Source organism: Alosa sapidissima, chromosome 8, assembly GCF_018492685.1.
Source record: "Alosa sapidissima isolate fAloSap1 chromosome 8, fAloSap1.pri, whole genome shotgun sequence".
Taxonomy (NCBI): Eukaryota; Metazoa; Chordata; class Actinopteri; order Clupeiformes; family Clupeidae; genus Alosa; species Alosa sapidissima.
Window position 1 is genome coordinate 18,920,829 of NC_055964.1, and position 21,412 is coordinate 18,942,240.

At 43.4% G+C, this 21,412-nt stretch overlaps 2 protein-coding genes across 3 annotated transcripts; one reads left to right on the plus strand and one right to left on the minus strand.

Annotated features, from left to right (window-relative positions):
* The first annotated feature begins 18 nt into the window (after positions 1-18).
* Positions 19-2,862, plus strand: LOC121715700 (tripartite motif-containing protein 16-like). Its single transcript, XM_042101589.1, has 4 exons — positions 19-93; positions 297-530; positions 1,009-1,075; positions 2,359-2,862. The coding sequence occupies exons 1-4, from the start codon at positions 19-21 to the stop codon at positions 2,436-2,438; spliced, it is 456 nt and encodes a 151-aa protein (XP_041957523.1). The 3' UTR covers positions 2,439-2,862.
* A 2,397-nt stretch (positions 2,863-5,259) lies between these two features.
* sept5a (septin 5a) lies at positions 5,260-20,958 on the minus strand. Of its 2 annotated transcripts, XM_042100866.1 has the most exons (12): positions 20,848-20,958; positions 20,661-20,671; positions 12,638-12,728; positions 12,011-12,097; positions 11,051-11,174; positions 10,247-10,381; positions 9,923-10,040; positions 8,267-8,368; positions 7,968-8,064; positions 7,488-7,623; positions 6,829-6,931; positions 5,260-6,223 (listed from the first exon to the last, which is right to left on the minus strand). In XM_042100866.1, exons 1-12 carry the CDS (start codon positions 20,888-20,890, stop codon positions 6,161-6,163), a joined length of 1,110 nt encoding a protein of 369 aa, XP_041956800.1. In that variant the 5' UTR covers positions 20,891-20,958; the 3' UTR covers positions 5,260-6,160. The 2 variants fall into 2 exon arrangements, with proteins under 2 accessions (XP_041956800.1, XP_041956799.1); XM_042100865.1 differs by lacking the exons at positions 20,661-20,671; positions 20,848-20,958 and adding an exon at positions 13,801-14,235.
* Between the last annotated feature and the right edge of the window lie 454 nt (positions 20,959-21,412).

Here is a 21,412-nt window from a genome sequence, read left to right on the forward strand (position 1 = left end):
TATGAGCTGACTGATTGGATGGAAATTTCAGCAGAGAATCCAGGAAAAGAGAAGGAGCTGCAGGAGCTGAGGAAGGCTGTGGAGACTCTCAAGGTGAGTACTGACCACAGGAGAAGACAGCAGCTGGCTGCAGGAGAAGCCATTTCAGGCCTCTGTGAGGGACTAGGGTTTTTCTCCAGTCAGTCAGAGGAGAACTTCCCAGTTCCTCTGAGCCACACTGGTAACAAGTTTTGTGAAAGAGCTGAGTGAGTGGGCTGCTTTATATGCCCCCTATGTCTTTGTGTGTCTCCTATCAGAGCTCTGCACAGACAGCAGTGGAGGACAGTGATAGGACCTTTACTGAGATTATCCACTTCATAGAGAAAAGCCGCTCGGAGGTGAAAGAGCAAATCAGAGCTCATGAGAAGGCTGAGGTGAGTCGCACTGAAGGACTCCTGAAGCAACTGGAGCAGGAGATTTCTGAGCTGAAGAGAAGAGATGCTGAGCTGGAGCAGCTTTCACACACAGAGGATCACATCCATTTCCTCAAGGTAACTGTTGATAGGTTATGAGGCCACAGGATGTGCTGATGGCATTAATTACGCAGCATTTAAAGAGACCCCATGCTGTTTTAGTATCTGTAAGAATGCTTTTGGAATACAAATAGGGTAGCCTAATTGTTAGATTTATTTTTTTCTTTGGCTCTCAAGCCTGTTTGCTTAAAAAATATAATGTTGGATGCTATTTTCATATTGTCATACTGTGTTGTACAGTGTAAAAAATACCAAGAATTACCATGATACAGATGGTATATCAATATTATCCATAACCAATATCTAACTGATCTTGTATACAATAACGTTGTATCAATAATGTTAAAGTTAAAAACTATTCCAGATCGACTGAAACAGCATTTACATTTCATGAAATGCAAATTGATTATTTAAACTTGACCTGAATGCTTTATTGAGAATGTAAGTAGTGCCCCCCCTCTCTCTCACTCTCTCTTTCTTTCTCCCTTCTATGTAGACTTTCGAGTCTGAAGTCCAAGCTATTTTGCCTTCAGAACCTACAACCAGAGAGGAGTTCCTACAATGTGAGTTTGTCTGATTTCATGCAGCACATTATTCCAAATCACAAGTCTAATTTCTTTAAAAAACCAATATGTTTAAACAGTTTAACATTTCATTATTGGGGTTTATATTACAGCTGTGCCTGCAGAGCTGTACAGGTGACAGGTGTTGGGCCTTTGTTTTGTTTAGCCCATGCAAAGTCCTCAATCAGCCTATGTACATATGTTAATGTGACATTCTAAAAGGAAGTTCAGGTGGAGATGTAAAGGATTTGCCATGCCCTTCTCACCCACACTAATTTAAACTTTTGCCATCAACTGCTGGATTGGCGTTGGTGCCCATTAGGGATGTAACGGTATGAGAATTTATAGTGACCAAAATGATCACGGTTTTCGGTATTATCACGGTATTTTTAAAAGTGTGTTCAATATGTTCAGAAAGCACTGATAGGCCTTCACAAGCTGAAATAGTTTCAAAAAGTGTGACAGTGTTTATTATATTACAAAAATATAGGCAAAAACACATTGGTCAGTCAGGGAATGGCTATAATAAACTAGTATAATAATGCCTATATTTACAGTTAAAAACAATAATTAAAAGGTTCTAATGAACTGGAAATGTGACAAACATGCTTGGACAAAGACCCATGGTTATCTTACCCCCATGCGCAGTATGATGGAGAGATGAGGTTGGGTTGGTAGTGCCTGTCTGACTGTGACTGTGGACATTACAGTGTTGATAAAGGCATTTTAAATGACAGATGCGAGATGTAACAAAGCCAGAACAGATGCAGACTTGATTCCCCTTTAACTTTTTCGCAGTCCAGTCATTCTGATGCTGCTGCTGGGTTTAGCTGACAGCAGGTCAAGCCATATGATGTCAATATGGTAGGGATGGCGATGATGGCCCTCATTATAGATGGAGGGGTCACTCTTGTCCAGTTATAGAGATTATATAAGGCACTTTGATTTTGGGTAAAGGCTGCTATTCAAGACCACCAGCCAATCAAATGACACCCATCACCTCTGTGATCCTGAATCAGTGTGTTGATGTGTGCTGAAATAATAATAGCAAAGGCCTATGCATGGAGACTGCAATGTGAAAGGTCTACCTTTCATAAGCATACAATTTTGACCACACAGAATAGATTACACACAGATCACACATATGTAGAGCACTTTCCACATGCACTCATTCTAGTGTGAAATATGCAGAATCAGACACACACAATCTCAATTTACCAATCACTCATTTTGTCACTCAGCGAGATGTTAAATTAACAAACTCTTGTCCTCTATTTCATCAGACTCCTGTCACTTCACACTGGATCCGATCACAGCATGCAGATACCTCCATCTGTCTGAAGGGAACAGGAGGGTGGACTGAGCCTGAACTGAGCCTCAGTCATATCCTGATCATCCAGAGAGATTTGATAAGAGGAATCAGGTGCTGTGTAGAGAGGGTGTGTCCAGACACTGCTACTGGGAGGTTGAGTGGAGTGGAAATATGTTTTTTATAGCAGTTTCATATAAAAGCATCACCAGGAAAGGAGGGGGTCATGAGTGTTTGTTTGGACATAATGATCAGTCCTGGAGTCTGTACCTCACCAGCTCCAGCTCCTATTTCTGGCACAATGATAAACACACTAAACTCCCTCTAGTGGTCAGCTCCAGAATCGGAGTGTATGTGGATCACAGGGCAGGAACTCTGGCCTTCTACAGCATCTCTGACACAATGACTCTCCTGCACAGAGTCCAGACCACATTCACTCACACACTCTACCCTGGGTTTTTGGTTGGCGCTACATCATCACTAACTATGGATCTGTGTTTACCACACCCCCCCCACCCCCCCACACACACACCATACCCCCCATATACACACAAAATATACCTTTACTTTTAATAATACCTTTAGTAATACCTTTAATTATTACAATATTATTACAATAGGGGTCCTGCAGCACAGCTGCAGGACCCCTATTGTTTCTGTACCGTTCATTTTTTGCCAAAATTCTGTAAAAGTCATACTGCAGCCTAAACCGTAACTCCAAAACTTTTGAAATTTTCAGGTATGGTTACCAGTACCCCCCTCTACCCATAACCCAAAATTTGGGGTACTGCACCCAAAGGTGGCGCTATTGGCAAAAAAGTTAATTATGCTTATTTCTCCTTACCAGATTGACCTAGACTCAAAATTCTTTCATAATATTAATCTCTAAACTCAGATGCATCGTTTTGGCCCTTTTACTTTTGCCACAATTTCAGAGAAAAGCCAAACATAAAAGGTTTCACAGGCTTAAAAAATATCAAATCACCAAAATTGTCACAGACAATGTTTAGACCAAGCCTCACAATTTGGATATGTTGTTACATTTAAGAGATATAGGCCAATAAAGTTTGACCACTCAGCCCATTTTTCCTATATGAGTATATGAGTAATTTTGTTCTTGGATAGCAACCATACAACCATCATTAGGTGGATACCATTAACAGTGCACATTTTCAGATCTTTTTATAAAGCCCTTCATTCTATTGTCAAATGTATACTAGGAGTTTTCTTGATGTTGTGTGTTTGCCAACACACATTTTCACCATGTGAATGTGACTACCCAATATGTAGGATTGTCAGTGGCTCAGTGGGATAATGCCTTGTATTGGTGTTTCTTTAGCCTAGAAATCTAGACACACCCTAGCGGCAGCAAATTACATTTGCTTCCAGGGCTAGTCTAGCAACTCTCCGTTGGCTTGTGAGCTCGAAAAATTAAACTTCTATCAGGCCAATGAAATCGTGTATACTGTAGAGTCGTTAGGCGGGCTTAACATAATGATTGATGGCAGAGTTGCAACGGTTTGGCTTGAATTCCCTGCTACTTGAAAACAAAGAAGATGGATGTTGCTGTTGGCCAACAGTGTGACACGAGTTAAGCTTGTTTTAAGTTGGCAAAAGTTTGAACTAGCCAACTAGCTCCGTTGGTGGGGAAACGCATAAGACTCAGCACTGTCCTATTGCGTGCAGAGGGAATTTGAAAGACAACTGATTATCCCGCCCCTCGGACTGAGAACTGCGAACGGTGAGTGCCCAGACCCTACATTTTAATGTGGGTCTGGCTTGTCAGGCTAGTGTTTCTTAGGTTGAGAGTTCAAATCCCCGCTGGAGCTTTAGGATCAAGCTGCACATGCTTTCGGTCATTTAAGATTCACATTGAACAGCAACTGAATGACATCAGGCAATCAACATTCACACTCATCAGTTTCCAAGAATCAGAATGCCGAGACACTCTATGGCATTTAGGGGAGCTTCTCTGTTTACTAGTTTTCCTTCATCATTAAGTCTATCATATTTATATTTCATCCATTAGTGTTCTTCTCTATAAATGTCTTAATTGCCCCAGAATTTCAAAAAGTTTTCAGGTGTACTCTTTTAGGAAAGACCTTCATTTTATTGTCAAATGTATGCTTGGAGTTTTTCTTGTTGTGTGTTTACCAATAGGCCTACACATTTTCACCATGTGAATGTGACTAGCCAACATGTAGGATTGTCAGTGGCTCAGTGGGATAATGCCTTATGCTGGTGTTTCTTAGGTTGAGAGTTCGAATCCCCGTTAGAGCTTTATGATCAAGCTGCATATGCTATTCACATCATTGAACAGCACCTGAATGACATCAGGCAATCAACTTTTGAGGTGGCTATGTTATTCATGGGTTTCATCAGGTCCCTTTCCACAGGTGTATTAATCAAGCACCATGCAGTCTGCATTGATAATTAAGGTGCTTGATTTTATACACCTGTGGAAAGGGACCTGATGAAACCCATGAATTGACGTTCTATGAGGTACCAGTGTTTAGCTGTGTCACAAAACAATAAGCTTTGTCAGACTACTTTTAAAATGATATTCAGGGCTATATACATTTTAAACATTCGGGGCTGAAGACCCGACAAGGCCTTGCGTTAATTCTTCAGGTGGGAAGTGTCAGGAATTTTCATACGAGAGATGCTCTCATTGGTGGTTAGGATATGGAGTAGGGGATTGACAGCAACATAGCCAATCACATTATGAGAGATGCTGAATTTAACATCACGTGGGTGCTCGATATTTTCCGTGGGTGCTCGAGGGACGGAGCACCCATGGTATCGGCGTCTATGTCTAAGGGTGAGGAGTAACACAGGATAAATTTGGCCCCAGCAAAGAGTCACTGTAGACGGATCTGAATCAAGTACTTTAATAGTTAATTTAACCTGGAACTTTACTTTTACATTCACTTAGTGCTAGCACTGTAAAAAGCTATGACTCAAGTCATCAATACAAAGACACACAAACACACACACACACACACACACACAGACACGCACGCGCACACACACACACACACACACACACACACACACACACACACACACACACACACACATTCACACACACTTACAGTTGTACATGAAGGGCAATCAACCCCAAAACAGCCCAGCTAAAAACAGACCGCTTTACAAAACAATGTACCATAAGCGTATTCAAGATATGACTCCGAATGTAAAAAATAAACAACAATAGCGAGCATAAATATAAATTAGACTCATTTCGATGTCACTCATACATTAATATCATCATTATATTAGCCTATAATTCATAGCAAGATACTTAGTCCATTCAGAAAAAGGTAGGAAAGGTAAAGCACATTGATCCATCGCTGTATTGGCCAGGCAGAGGAGCAGACTAGAAGCGCCAGGCAAACTGACCAGCTGGGGGACAGGAGAGAATAGGCCACTGGGGCACAAGCATCATTTACAGGCCAGGGTCTAGAACGGAGTGCACTGGAGAGTTGGGTCTTAAAGTTAGAGAGGTGAGTGTTTGTATGTATGTGTGTGTGTGTGTGTGTGTGTGTGTGAGAGAGAGAGAGAGTGTGTGTGTGTGCTGTCTGTAAGATCTGTTTGTGAGCATTTTTCTGTTTTTAGATGTGTCTATGCATGTCTCTATGTATGTGTGTGTGTGTGTGTGTGTGTGCATGTCTCTATGTGTATGTGTGTGTGTGTGTGTGTGTGTTGGGGGGGGGGTGTTATCATCTTCACTGGTCTTTCTCATGTATCTGTTAGGGGGGGTGGTGGTATCATCTTCACTGGTCTTTCTCATGTATCTGTTGCTGCATCTTCTCCAGCATCTCCTGCATCCGCTTCAGCTGAACACAGAAACGGGAAAGTCAGTATAGCATCACCACAGCGCTACAACATAACCTATAAGGTAACATAACATAACATACATTTCACTATACAATAATATACAAAACCACTATTATATACTAATAACACTAATCACATGTCACATATATCACACTGCAATAACAAGTTTTATCCTAGCAGTAATCCGAGGAGCTTTTCTGTGAGTCATCACAAACTGTTAAGGGAATAACTGCATCAATAATCTCCTTTCACTGAAATATTTTTTTACATATTTTTTTATTTTTTTAAATATTTCCTACACCAAAGGAACACATTTTCAGTTTTATGATGTATTTCAATGAATCATTAAAGAACAGTTTCTATTCATGTTTTTCTCTTTATTTGGATGTGATTAATCACAAGCCAAAGCGTAGCTCTAACCTCCTAACTTTATTAGTGTATACAAATTAATTTATTTAAGAAACCAGGTTGGTACAGATGATTATAGAGGGTTTGCACAAACTTCATTGGTATAACAAATTATGCTGAAACAGGGTTATGGTGGTTAGAACCAATGGTTATAAAGCACCTATATACACAAGATATTAGTATAGCAGTTCATTACCTCCTCATCTTTCATCTTGATGAGTCTTTCCGTCTCTGCATCTGGAGTTGGGACAGGCAGGATGGGGATTGGACTGTCCACACGGTTATCCTGAGTTAGTTTACTGTCACAAAAAAACCAAGAACAGAGTCATTACCAAACAGCCATGTACAAATGACAAACTGCACCATAACACAACACAACACATTGGCAAACTGCACCATAACACAAACACCATAACACACACACACACACACACACACACACACACACACACACACACACACACACACACACACACACACACAGTACTGTCATAATATAAGCAGGCATTATGTCATGAATACCAAAATATTATTTTCACAAAATTAACTCCTACAGTATAAACATCAGAATTATACTCCATCAAACTTAAGATTGTTTTCATATGACAGCCATTACTTTTGTCATGAATACATAATCACCTGCTAGTGCTTTTTCATTTTTGTTCATTGTGGAACTCATTTTTGCAAACACACACATGCACATGCACGCACATGCACACACACACACACACACACACACACACACACACACACCTACACACCTACACACACACACACACACACACACACACACACACACACACAGGAGCACTGGCACAAACACACGCACACACAAATACACTCACACACTCTCACCTCGTCATATCCTGTATGCACTGTGCTCTGTAGTTCTCGTAGTGGACGTCACAGGTCACATCCTTTAAGTCGTGCATGTGTGAGCGAATCAGCATGCTCCGAAGCTTCACAAAGTCACAGTGGGACTGATTCTCCACTGCAACACACACACATACACACAATATTCATATAATCACACAAGCAAAGACACACACAGATTTTTTCAAGCAAACAAATGCCACACACACGCTCAGTAGTAATCACACAGAGCAAACATGTTGTTCTTTTTAGACGGGAGTTAATTAAGCAATAAGCCCCGAGAGGCTGTAGGTTACACTGATTTTACTCACACACAGACACACAGACCCTCTCTTTTTTAAATACTGTATGCAAAGATCTAGCTTAACTTTAAAAATATTACTTACATGGTCCAACAACCACTCAACAACATACTCCAGCACTGAAATAGACACAAACACACACACACACACACACACACACCTTCTACGATGCCCCAGGGGTAGACACGCCCCCGCACTCGCTGGCCCCGCGCTTCCACCACTGTGTTACTGCCGATCACTGCAAACGGTGTACACTCCTGTAGCACACACACGCACACGCACACACACACACATTTATTTTGATTTGTATTCACGTGTTCAAATAAACCTACAATGTGTTTACCCTGTACTCTAGATTGGCTTGTCGATTAATAGGCCTATGTATAGCCATTTTGTGATGCTCAGAATTCTAAGAATAACCAACTCAGTGCACCTGACTTTCACTGTCTGACCCCTCACCTTCAGCTCTTTGTCCAGCTGTTTGAATTCTTCATCCTCGTCTGAGTCGCACTCCGGGAACTGGTAGACTTTGATCCCAAACTTCTCAATCTCGTCTCGTACCTGGTGCAGGGGAGAGCCAGGATTAGCATGGCAGTTAGCATTATCTCAAGATTAGCTTAATTCCTCCTCATTAGTAGAAACACAAACACCTGAGTTTACACAACAACTCTGCACACAAAGAAATACCGTTCACCGCTCATAGAATCTGATAGGTAGGCTTCTCTCTCCACCATATCAACACAATGCTGATACATTCATGATATGCATATCATGTAGCACTGACTGAAAAAGCAGTTATTGATATGCACCCAGATATGTAATTATAATTTGATTTCTGTACTTTATTATGAACACAATGGACCCCTAGATTAGCATGTTGTCCATCCACACCTAAAAAACAGACTCAGAGGTATTTGGTATGGGGTGAACACTACTGGGGCTTAGTCTGCTGAGCTGGAGCTATGTGAGAACAGAGGGGAACAGCTGGATTAAGATGGGAAGAGGCTCAATGGCTTAAACAGTAAAGGCAAAGAAAGCCACAGACATCTACACATTGATGGTATAGCTCACAGTGGGTGTTACTGGGACTGGGACTGAAGGTCCTCAGTCAAAACAAAGAGGTTACAGGCAACTCCTCTTTCACTGTTGCTGTGTACGGACAATTTATTTTAACCCAATAATGAATTATTATGATGATAAATTAAATATTGATTCTAAAATGAATAGCTCCGGTTCTTGCTTATGATTGGCTGAATCACGTTCGATGTCGTTGTAAAATCCAGCATCCACTTTGACCGTATTTCGTTCTAGATTACTGCGCTACCACAACTCGATTCAAAAGTTAGAGTATCTGCATCTCGAAGTTGCTGGGAAACCATTCTGATAGAGGAAATATATTTCTTGGCGGAAGAATGATTATCTATGAATAAATTGTTACATGTCTCGTTGCTGTGCCTTTATTTCACAAAATCTTGCCAGATATATGTAGTAGCCGTTTTAGAAAAGCAATAAGCCACTCGAGTCCGTAGGTAACACTGATTTTAGAACAGCTAAGGGGGGTTCACTCCGCTTGCGTGTCGTGCCTTACAACGCCCCTTAGGTGTTCTAAAATCAGTGTTACCTACGGACTCGAGTGGCTTATTGCTTAAATTAACTCCTGTCTTATAATTTAAAGAATAACAATGAACAAAAACAGCCATCTAGTCAGTTTCCAGGACTTGTGCGTCATGAAGAATGCATGCATGTCCTGAACAGCAAGCTGCCATAGGTAAACATCTGTTTCTGATTTCACATCAAGTGAAATCACAAGTGCTGATAACATAAGTAGCAGGGTACTGTGCTTCTCAACGCCCATTTATTACGACTTCTGCTGCAATAAACTTGCAGAAACATGCAAAGAAACCAGCTGGCATGATAACACAGACACACACACAACACACATGTAACCTTAAGTAAGCACACTGGCACCTAAACACATGCAGAAGAAAGCACTCACTCCGACACACACACACACACACATAAAATCACTCACCAATACATTTTTTCTCTCATACACACACACATGCATTGACAAAAAAATGTATAGAAAGAGCCTATTAAAGAGGCAAGTCTCACCCTGTCCTTGAGTTTCTTGATCTCATTGGGGGTGAGGCAATCAGCCTTGGCGATAAGAGGAATGATGTTCACCTTTTCGTGAAGGGCCTTCATGAACTCCACATCGATCGGCCTCAGCCTGCACAGAACAGGACAGGACATTAATCAATCAACCCCGACCAACACACAAGTAGCATACGTTTACACAAACACACACACACACACACAAAAACACACACACACTCAACCACCACCACTTTTTAATTTGTAGTGTTTAGAAGTTTTGACATATCAGAGCTGTTAAACATAAATTGTGTGTGTGTGTGTGTGTGTGTGTGTGCTTACCCATGTCCAAATGGTGGTATGAAGTATAGACAGCAGTGTACACGGTTGTCTAAAATGTTCTTTCTGTTGAGCCCGCTCTCATCTCTGAAGTACTGCTCAAACTGCTGATCAATGTAGTCTGTGATGGGCTTCCAGCTGTGTCACACAGAGAGAGAGAGAGAGAGAGAGAGAGAGAGAGAAAGAAAGGCAAACAGACAGCAATTTAGAATCCCTAATGTTTAGGAAAATTGCTACCTAAGTAAAGCGCATAAATGAATAGTGAAGAATAGTGAATAATTAACATAAAATCACAGAAGTGCTCAAAAGCTGTTTGGGACACATCCTGTGACCAGATCAAATATGCATTTGATAATCCGCATCATTTAAAGCAGATTTATTTCTGTGTATCGTTACTTTGTAAACATTTTCACTGTGATCATCAGATTAAAACTAAACTATATTTGACCTAATTTAATTTTAATCTAGAATGAGCGCAGTGAAAATAAATCTGCTGGATCATGAGGCTACTGAAGGCCACTGTTCAGTTTATTTTATGTAGAAGAGCAAGACTTCATGCAAACATATATGTACAAAGAAATAACACCTTGTTAAGACTAGATACACATTCAGATTGATTCGAAGATCAGTTCATATGGAATTGAATATTGGCCAGTGCACACAAGATTGTTATCAGATCACATGTCAGTTCAAATTCCCTCTATGTGGAAACCTACTTGGCCATTGCCATTAATTAATCTAATTCAAATCTGATTTCTGATGATCAGTCAAAGATCAGCTAAAGATCAGCTGAGCGGAACCTCTTACCATTCGTTGTTGTTGACGGCGTCTCCAAAGCCGGGTGTGTCCACGATGGTGAGCTTGAGCTTCACACCCTTCTCTTCAATGTCCACCGTATGTTTGGTGATCTCTACCGTCTGGCTGATGCGTTCTGCACACACACACACACAAAACTCTGTCAAATCAACCACACTGAAGTTAACCAACAAACACACACACACACACACACACACACATTCACAGCATACACAGAAACAAACAAAAACACACACACACCTTCACTCAACATTTCAACACAACCATTAGCCTAATCCCTAACACCATATGTGGCACCCTGTCTGTCCAATCCGTTCGCATGAACACAACTCCATATCAGACTAGCTGAGACTAACTGACTCCTTGAGCTCCCAGGTCTCAGCTGTCTGAGAGGTGGGTGCCTTCTTTTCCCTCTCCTGGTGGAAACTATGACGCAACAGGATCAGCTGGTCTTCGGAAAGTGCACACAGGGGGAAAATATGTCAGATGTGCGTGGAAAATGCTCCCCAACAGCTCAGATGCTTTGGCTCTGTCGGGTTACTCAGTGGAGAAAACACATGCAGAGAGTCTATTCATCCACACATTTACATTTCAGATAGTGTATTGTGCAGACAACTATGCATGTATAGATATTTCATGTCACTAAAATGGAGCCTTAGCTGGTCCTGCATATTTTATCATTATCCTTTTAAATCCCGTTGTCATCTGCTATATTATGGGCTTCTGTTTTTCAGAATCCAGAGCTAATTGAGCCTCAAAACCTCAAATAAACCTTCAAATATTTCTTTCTTTTTTTATGTAGGGTACTATGTTGTGAGAGGCGTGGTAAATAGCTATTGTTACACCAACATAATAGGCATGGCTTCATGAGTCTGTTGTCATGGTGATGAGGCAGCAAAGACTGTCAGTAGTGGTTGCCATGGAGACGCGTGGTGGTGGCGGAATTCTCACCCTCTGCGTTCAGTAGCTTCCTGTCCTTGTAGAGGTCTGTGAGAAACAGGCTGTTCACCAGAGTGGACTTGCCAAGCCCAGACTCACCTAAACAACATCAAACAACAATAAAAACAATATAGACAACAAATATGAACAACTGACTCTGGATAAAAAAAGAGACAACACATAAAAATGAAACTATAAACTCTTCGCTATGAACTAAGGATCAGTGAGCCAATCTCAACATCAGTTCATGCCATTCATTCCAAAATGAGGTAGAGTTTGAATCACTTTTCAAAGTCGACATTTATTTTGGATTAAGAGCTTCTTTTACAACACACAGACACACAGACACACACACACACACACACACACACACACATACATACACACACACACGTTCACAGCTACAGTACACTGGGGTTTGGGTTTCTGAATGCAGCCCTCGAATTTCATACTGGCCTTAGAGTCAACCTCAGTGCCCACTGAATGTGTGTGTGTGTGTGTGTGTGTGTGTGTGTGTGTGTGTGTGTGTGTGTGTGTTTCTGTTGTAAGACAAAATATGTGTGTGTGTGTGTGTGTGTGTGTGTGTGTGTGTGTGTGTGTGTGTGTGTGTGTGTGTGTGTGTGTAGCTGTGTCACTCACCAGCCACCATGAGTGTGAAGTCAAAGCCCTTCTTCACAGACTTCCTGTGGACTTGGTTAGGGAGCGTGGCGAAACCCACATACTGCCTATCCTAAAACAGAATGGGAGAGAGAGAGAGAGAGAGAGAGAGAGAGAGAGAGAGAGAGAATAAGAAGGAGTTAAGTGTCACTATATGTGTTTGAACAGAAACATGATTCAGAGAAGGAGAATGAAATTGTGAAATCACACCAGAAGACCTGACATTGCTGACAGCAGCAGATTACAACAGCACTGAGAAATCTGGGAGCAGTCAGAATCACGGTGTGTGTCCCTATATGTCTTTGGGTGTGTTTGAGAGAGTGAGGGTGAGTGAGTGGTGTTGGCTCGACTCCACAGTCAAACCAGTCCAGCAGACAGGACAGGAGGTTTGCCTCCTGACGACTGAAGGGCAAATCAATGAGCCTTTTCACAAACTCTCACAGACACACACACACACACACACACACAGACAGACAGACAGACACACACTCACACACACACACACACACACACACACACACACACACACACACACACACACACAAACACACACACATGCCAATATACGTTGCCAACACAGTTCAGAAGTTGTCATGCACATTTCCGTCTCCCTCTTGAGACACAAAAGCCCAGAACCCTCAGAAGTTCCGCTACCCTCTGCGACTGAACACAAAGACAGAAATAAAGCAATCACACACACACACACACACACACGCACACACGCACACACGCACACACACACACACACACACACACACACACAGAAAGTGAGAGAGCGGGTTAGTCGCTCGTTAAAACAAGAGAGCAGTCATCAGAAAGGGAGGAGGGAAAAAGAGGAAATCTGGCCCAAAGTCAGGAGTCCAGTGTGCAAGAAAGATGGTGTGAAAAATGATAATCTCAGAGAAAGAGAGAGAGAGAAAAAAGAGAGAGAGAAAGAGAGATTCTCTTCCCAAATTTCCCTCTTTTCCCCTTCCTTTCTGTTTCTGTGTCTTTCACTCTGTCTCATTCACTCTTTTCTCTCTCTCTCTCTCTCTCACTCACTCACTCATTCTTTTCTCTGTGATTTCTCTCTCTCTCCTTCTCCACTCCTTCTCCTTCTCTCTCTCCCTCTCCTTCCCTCCTTCTCTCTCTCTGTTGTTCTGTACCTTCTGTCTGGAGCTCCGTGCTCGTGGGCAGAGGAGTTTCTCGGCGAGCTTCTCCTGTAAGATTGCATCCATTCCAGCACTGGCCACGGCCACAGTAGCCAGCCCCACCCAAGCCACGCTCTCGCTCTCGTTCTCCCTTACTCAGCCTCGCACGGCGCAAAACTCTCGCTCGCCAAAACTCTCGCCAAAACCCGCTCGCTCTCTTGCTCTCTCGCTCGGTCTTCAGGTCCTCCTGCTCTCCGCCCTCTTTCTCTATTGCTTCTTCTTCTTCTTCTCCTCCTTGTCCCTGCCTCTCTCTGTCTCGCTCTCCCTCTCCCTCCTCTACTCTCTCACGTAGTAACTGTTTCAAACCTCACGCAATCTTTTTATTTTCCTGAGTACTCTCACTCTCTCTCTTTCTCTCTCTTTCTCTCTCTCTTTCATTCGCCTAAGGCACCTCAAAGCTCTCTGTTCAGGCAGGTAGGGGAGGAATTTTGACATTGAGTAAACTTCCTGAGAGAGTGCGGGAGAGAGAGGGAGAGAGAGAGAGAGAGAGAGAGAGAGAGAGAGAGAGAGAGGGAGGTAATTTGGAGGAAGGAAATGAGGGGGAGTGAAACACCAAACAGTAAAGGTATATAGAGCACCCATTCATTCATTCCAACTCTCCTGCACTGCTCTCTCAATCACTCACTCACTCACTCACACACTCACACACACACACACACACACACACACACACACACACACACACACACTGTCATTCATTCCCTTGGTTACTCCTTCCCCATCATCTTGGATAACTATGGCTTTTAGAAGCTCTGGAATTACAAAAACATATACTAGCATGTGGACGCACACAAACAGAAAAGCATGCGCACACAGTGACACACAAACACACACACACCACAAACATAGTGGGTAGGCCTTACTCTAAAAGAAAGAAAGAAAGAAAGAAAGAAAGAAAGAAAGAAAGAGCTAGAGGAAGAAAGAGTGAAAAGAGTGAGTAAATGAAATAGCAGAAAGCGATGAAGAGAGCTACTTTGTGCCACTTTCACTCTGAACATAAAACAATGTTACTGCTGCTAAGCTGAGTATAAAATAGTAGGTTATGCTTTCACTTGTGCTCTCTCTCTCTCTCTCTCTCTCTCTGTACAAAAGTATTACCAATCATGTGACAGAATTATTGAGCATGCCAAAGTATTAGTGGGAGTGTGGCAAAACTAGTCAGTGTATTACACTAAGTATGTGAGAGTCTATTAGAACATGAGCACAGTTGGGGTCACTGTGGTGCAAGGGGCTACAACGTCTATGTCACCTTCAGGTGCTAGTGCCCACAGAGACACAGGTTACAAACTGACCCAGGTCACTTCTCCATCCCACCGCATCTCTCTCGCTCTCTCTCCCATCAGCTTCTTCTTACACTCTTCTTCACTGTCCTGTCTGATTAAAGGCATACAAGCCCAGAGAATATACTTTTAAAAAGGCTCAATGTGACTTACTGACATCTGCCAGCAGGGGCACTGTCCAGCTGAGCACTAGGGTGTGGCTTGCCATGAGTGACAGCTCATTTAAGAATAGTACACTCAGGAGTGCAGTGTGAAAGCAGAGAATTAAAGACTGACTTTTCACTGTTTAACGTTTAAGTATGTGTGTGTGTGTGTTTCAATCAAAAGAGACAGACAGACAGACTGAGAGATATCATACTGGGCTTCTAGTGAATAGTTGGGTGTGTGTAAGTGGGGTTAATGACATCAGGGAAAGGTGGGGGTGGGCTAGAGGAAGAGAGAGTGAGAGACCGTCAGAGAGAGAGAGTGTGTGTGCGTATGTGTGTGTGTGCGTGTGCATGTGTGTGTGTCTGATAGAGATGGTAGGGAGGGGATAGCCGATCGAACGGGTCCCAGCTGCTGCTGCTAGACCTGATGGGTGTGTGTGGGGGGTGAGGTAATTATGTCACTTAAGTATTCTGTGTGTGTGTGTGTGTGTGTGTGTGTGTGTGTGTGTGTGTGTGTGTGTGTGTGTGTGTGTGTGTGTGTTTGTGTGTGTTTGTGTGTGTGTGTGCTTGTGTTAGTTGACCTGTTACCATGCAATGAAAAACAAAGTAAAAAACATCCTACCCTCGTAAGCTATATTTGCTGCCAATCCTACTTCTCCATAATGTGTCATTTGTTCAACATCATTCATGTTCATGATATGTACACTTACTATATGTTATATTACACATATCATATACATTATATATACACTACAACACTGCCTAGTGCTCAATACTGCGGGTTCATATCTTCATCACAGGCAAACAGAAATGTCTTTTTTCAGTCTCTCACAAAACCAAACAGGAAAAAAAAGATCTGGAAGCAAAAGATGGGCTAGAGGGGGAGAAGGGAAGAGAAGAGAGAAGAGAGGAGAGGGGGAGGAAAATGGAGATGGAGGTTTTGTTGAATGGAACAGATGTCCTGCAGAGACACAATAGTCTCCCTCTCGCGCACACACACTGCCCAGCTGCCAGTCACTCACACACACACACACACACACATGCACACACACACACACACACACACACACACACACACCCACACACACAAACTCACACCACCTGGGGCTCTACACCCACAAATGTGGGCTCAGACACACAGACACACAGACACACAGACACACACACACACAGACACACACACACACACTCGACCTTCCATAAAAAGAAAACATAAATACACATAAACAAAAAATACAGAGAGACACACAAACATACACACAAGATCTCCATTACATAGTGATACCAGCTTCATATCATTACTGCATGTGAATTTCAGTGAAAGGAAGCCAGCACCATCTACAAGTCTGGCTAAAAATGACACACATAACCACAAACAGAAGCAATGACATTTGCTTAAAGCTCCAGTGACCAAAGTCAGCTGAACCTGCATGCGGTGTAGCCTCTGCTGTGATGCTGAGGTAGGGTAACAGGAGCCAGCTGGTTCATGGCTGTAAGAACCTCACTAGCCACTAGCAATAGCTAGCCAGCAATCTCTGTGATGCTGTAATGGTGGCCTCTGGGTGAGGGGACATTCAGTGAACACCCTTCACTCGCTGGAGCCGTGAAACTGACAGAACTGGAATGTGTGTGTGTGTGTGTGTGTGTGTGAGTGTTTGAGTGTGTCTGTGTTTGAGTGTGTCTATGTGTTTGAGTGTGTCTATGTGTGTGTGGACCCAAATTCTTCAGAACATTCATTGCACATCCTAATCCCACTGGTGTGATGGTACCAGCTAAAGGGCATGTTTGAGACAGTTGAGACTGTGAGTGTGACACAGACAGGGGAGAGCAGCGCTCAGTTCAGAGGCTACAGCATTCTTACTCACAGACCTGGGAGTGCCGATCTGACAGAACTATTATAGCTACCATCCTGTCAATACTGCTCACAAAAATGACTAGAGTAGGCCTAAAATACTCCATTGATTCAATTTCATCCAGAAAGTGGTCGTGCTGAAATGGTCAGGTGATAAGGGCGTTTACACAGGAAACAGATGGATGAGGCTCTTTGGGGGAGAGGACCAGCCCTGAAGCCAATCACTGGTGAGTGATATTCACTATGCTTGCTGACAGAGTAGAGTTTGGTTTAACGGGTCTATCTGATAAGCTAGCAAATGAATGATGAGACTGATGAAACAGAGACCCGATCTTCAAATGTCTGGCAGCTTAAGTCACTGCAGTTAGTCAGGCTCTGACAGTCAAACAGAACTATAGGTGATGCTGACTCATAGAGTAAAATGAACCACAATCACTCACACACTTCACTCACAACAATCACTCTCAAGAGTTTCTGAAACGTGCACATAAACTCTGAAAAACACACACACACACACACACACACACACACACACACACACGCACTTTCACACAAGCACATACATGCACACCTACATGTACACACACACACACACACACACACACACACGCATGCATGCACACCTACACACACACACACACACACACACACACACACACACACAGAGAGAGAGATACACGCATGCATGCATGCATACACAAACACACACACACACAAAAGATTGTATGTAAGAATCATATGAGCATTCGGACATTCTCAGAATGAGTAATTACACACATTACAAAGTTCTACCAGGCCGACAATAAACACACACAAACAAAGATGAACATACACATATAGACAAGCTTATGTCATCATCAGTAAAGTCATTCACACATAAAAGCACAGGTTGAAATCTTAAACACACACACACACACACACACACACACAAACACACACACAGGAAATACAGAGATATGCTGACTATCATTAGTTTGACCTTTTCAACTGAGGCTTTTTGGTCACACTTTATAGACTATGATGGTGCACAGCTATAGCATTAAACACACACACATACACACATAAGCTGCTTTCAGATATAACCTCCGGAGTATATGCAGAGCTTTAATCAAACAGAGGTCCGACCCTTCGGGTGATTCAGATATGATGCTAACCTGCGGACCTTATACTGACATGTGTGAACGACACACACGGACATGAACAGAATCTCCGTGTGGTTGACCAGGCTGAACGTGGTTGAACACGCACATGAACAGAATCTCTGCATGTTCTTCGCTTCGTTCAGACACGAGAACAGCCGGCTAAATTCGGACTTCCAAATGACCGTTTATGTTGTTCAGATATACGCCCAACCGTTTAACATCCGCATAACCTCCGGTCTTACACGTAGATCTGAATGCAGCAACACACAGTTTCATAGCACCATTACACATGCAAATGCATCCAGACCCACTCAAAAACACAAGATATACAAGATATACGCTCACATATGCATGCATACAGATACTGCACTCACACACATGCACACACACACACACACACACACACACACACACACACACACATACACTGCTTGAGTGGCGTGCCCTTTACGGGATGGCATCGGAAGAGTGCCCAGTCTTTCCACCCCATTACCAAATCAGAGCTGAATGCCAGTGAGAGAGACGACTTGCCATGATGCCACAGGGCATTGTGAAGACGAACGGCAAGATTGAAACCCAACTGCCCAAGCTGATGAGGGTAATGGCCAGATTCACATTCCCAGCTGCTTACAGTGGTGCTGCAAGTGGTGCGTGGTGCTAAGATTTCAGGGATACCCTGCATCTCTGAGCACAAGGACTGAGACAATACCAGGGCCTAAACTCTAGTGCAACCCTGTGTATTTGTGTGTGTGTAAGGGAGAGAGAAAGAGAGAGAGAGAGAGAGAGAGAGAGAGAGAGAGAGAGAGAGAGAAAGAGAGAGATGGTTGGCTTAATAAGCGAGAGAAAGTAAAAATCCAAGACAAACAGGTAGAGCAAAAGGGAGTCTCCTTGGATCTCTACTGCCAGAGGAATCCACACCTCAAAACCTAGTTCACATGTAAGTGGTCAAACAGCTTCATCAACACCTGCCAGCCATCTGCACTCCCTCAGTGAACTCACACTCACGGAATCCCTCCCATTGCGTACATGTTTGTAGTGTTATGTAACTGCTTTAGGGTGCCTGAGGATAGCCAGCAGAGCAGAAACATTTGAAATGAGGTATCTCTCTCCCTGTGTCTCTTTCTCACACACACACACACACACACACACACGCACGCACGCACGCACGCACGCACGCACAGTGTTCTGATGATCTCTATCTACCTCTCTCTCTCTCTCTCACACACACACACACACACACAGATCTCTAAACACAGGTAAAATACTTCAGCTGAAGGACCTTTAGCGAAACCCCCAACTCATTTAAATGCAGCTCAGTGTGTTTGTATGAGTGAGTGAGTGAATGAGAGAGAGTGAGAGAGAAAGAGAGATCCTACATCTGTGTGTGTGTGGGGGGGGGGGGGTGCAAGATAGATCAATCAGGTGGGTGGGTGGACTTTAATGGGGGATGGGGGTGTGTGGGTACTAAATACAATGTGTGTGCACTTGACCATCAGTATGTGTCCTGTTTGTGTGTGTGTGTGTGTAAGATTGGGGGAGAGCAAACAAGCAAGTCAGTTTTGGAATGTGTGTGAGATAGTGAGAGGGAAATAAATAGATGGAGGGAGTGAGAGAAACGAGAGAAATGTCAGTGTGTGACCTAAAACGCCCACTCCAGCTACACTAGATATGAGCAAATAAAATGGAGATCAGATGTCTGTGGGAATGAGAGAGAATAGTATGCCTGTGGCACATCTTCCCTGTATCCAAAGCCAACAGAATTTTAATCTATAACCTCTTTACTGTCAAAGCCACCCATCCTCTATATGTTCTGATATACTGATCTGCTCGCCATAGTGCAGAGATGAATTCATGTGAGAAGCTGTGCTTGTAACCATGGAATCTCCAGGGAAACGGCTCTAGGTTCTTCAGCCCCGTTTCCCCGACAGCACAGACACCCACACCTCGTGCCTATTGCATGAGTGTGGTAGTACAACACAGATCAAATCCGTGATTCTGGAGAATGAGCTATTAAAGCACAACGCGTTTATGCGCAACTGAGCGCCAGGCAGGCGTAGAGTGTGGAACAGCTCGCGAGCGTCAGCGCGCATCAAGCCTAGACACTCGATTCCTCTCATGCCAAGCGCTCCAACGCAACGTCTCCAATATGTCCCCAAAGCAACGATGTATGAACATGATGTAGACCAGAGGTGCGAATTCACCGGCGCGTTTTACGTGCAGTAACCGGTAAATAACAGGCTAGCCCATAGACGTAAAATGCAAACATCATTGTCAGAATCTTGGGCGACATTATTACAGCATCCTGCTATTAGAATATCAAGCCAGGTGCGTGAACAACGTATTAAAGTTTTAGATTCGTTGTGTCTGGTGTGTGTGTGTGTGTGTGTGTGTTTACCTCACTGTCTTCTATCGGCCAGACAAGCATCGCATCGCAGCAGGTCGCGAGGAGCAGGTGTCAGGAGCCCGAGCCATACCCAACGCGTCGCATCCGGCACACAGTTAGAGAGACAGGAACAATTTAATAGTCTGATATGCACAAACACACGAATACGTATCTACAATATTCCTATTCAAGTGATTACCCGGTTTGATAAAGCGGTTCTTGTATCGGATATTGGTGCTCATCTCGCAGGCTAGGTAGCGCCCGTGCTCCGGCTCTCCGGTGAAGGCAGTCGGTTTCTGCTTAGGATTCCTACTTGGGAGGAGAGGGCGTTGCGACAACAATGCTAACCCCGCCCTGTTGATTCTAACAGCCAATCATACCTAGCCCGATCACTCCAGTTTGCAGATTCGGGGGCCCGGTGCTGGAAGGACGATTTCTGAATGTTATTTTTGCCGTGACCTCACGGCCCATCGGATCATCAGCATTCTACGCCGGAGGACAGGCTGAGTTTGTGCTGATTCCATGCGGCCTCGTTTCCGTTACGCAACGCCCTCCTCATGCAGCCCAATTTCCTCCGTTCTGCAATGATCACGAGCAGAGATGCATTTCAGCCCGCGAGCAACTGTGATGGCAAGGAGAACGCGAGAATGTGCATGCTTGTGTGTTCATTTTGGACACCTGTGTTTGCTTTTGCCGTTGAATTCCAGCCAGATGTGAGTGAGAGAATGAGAGAGAGAGAGAGAGAGAGAGACAGACAGACAGAG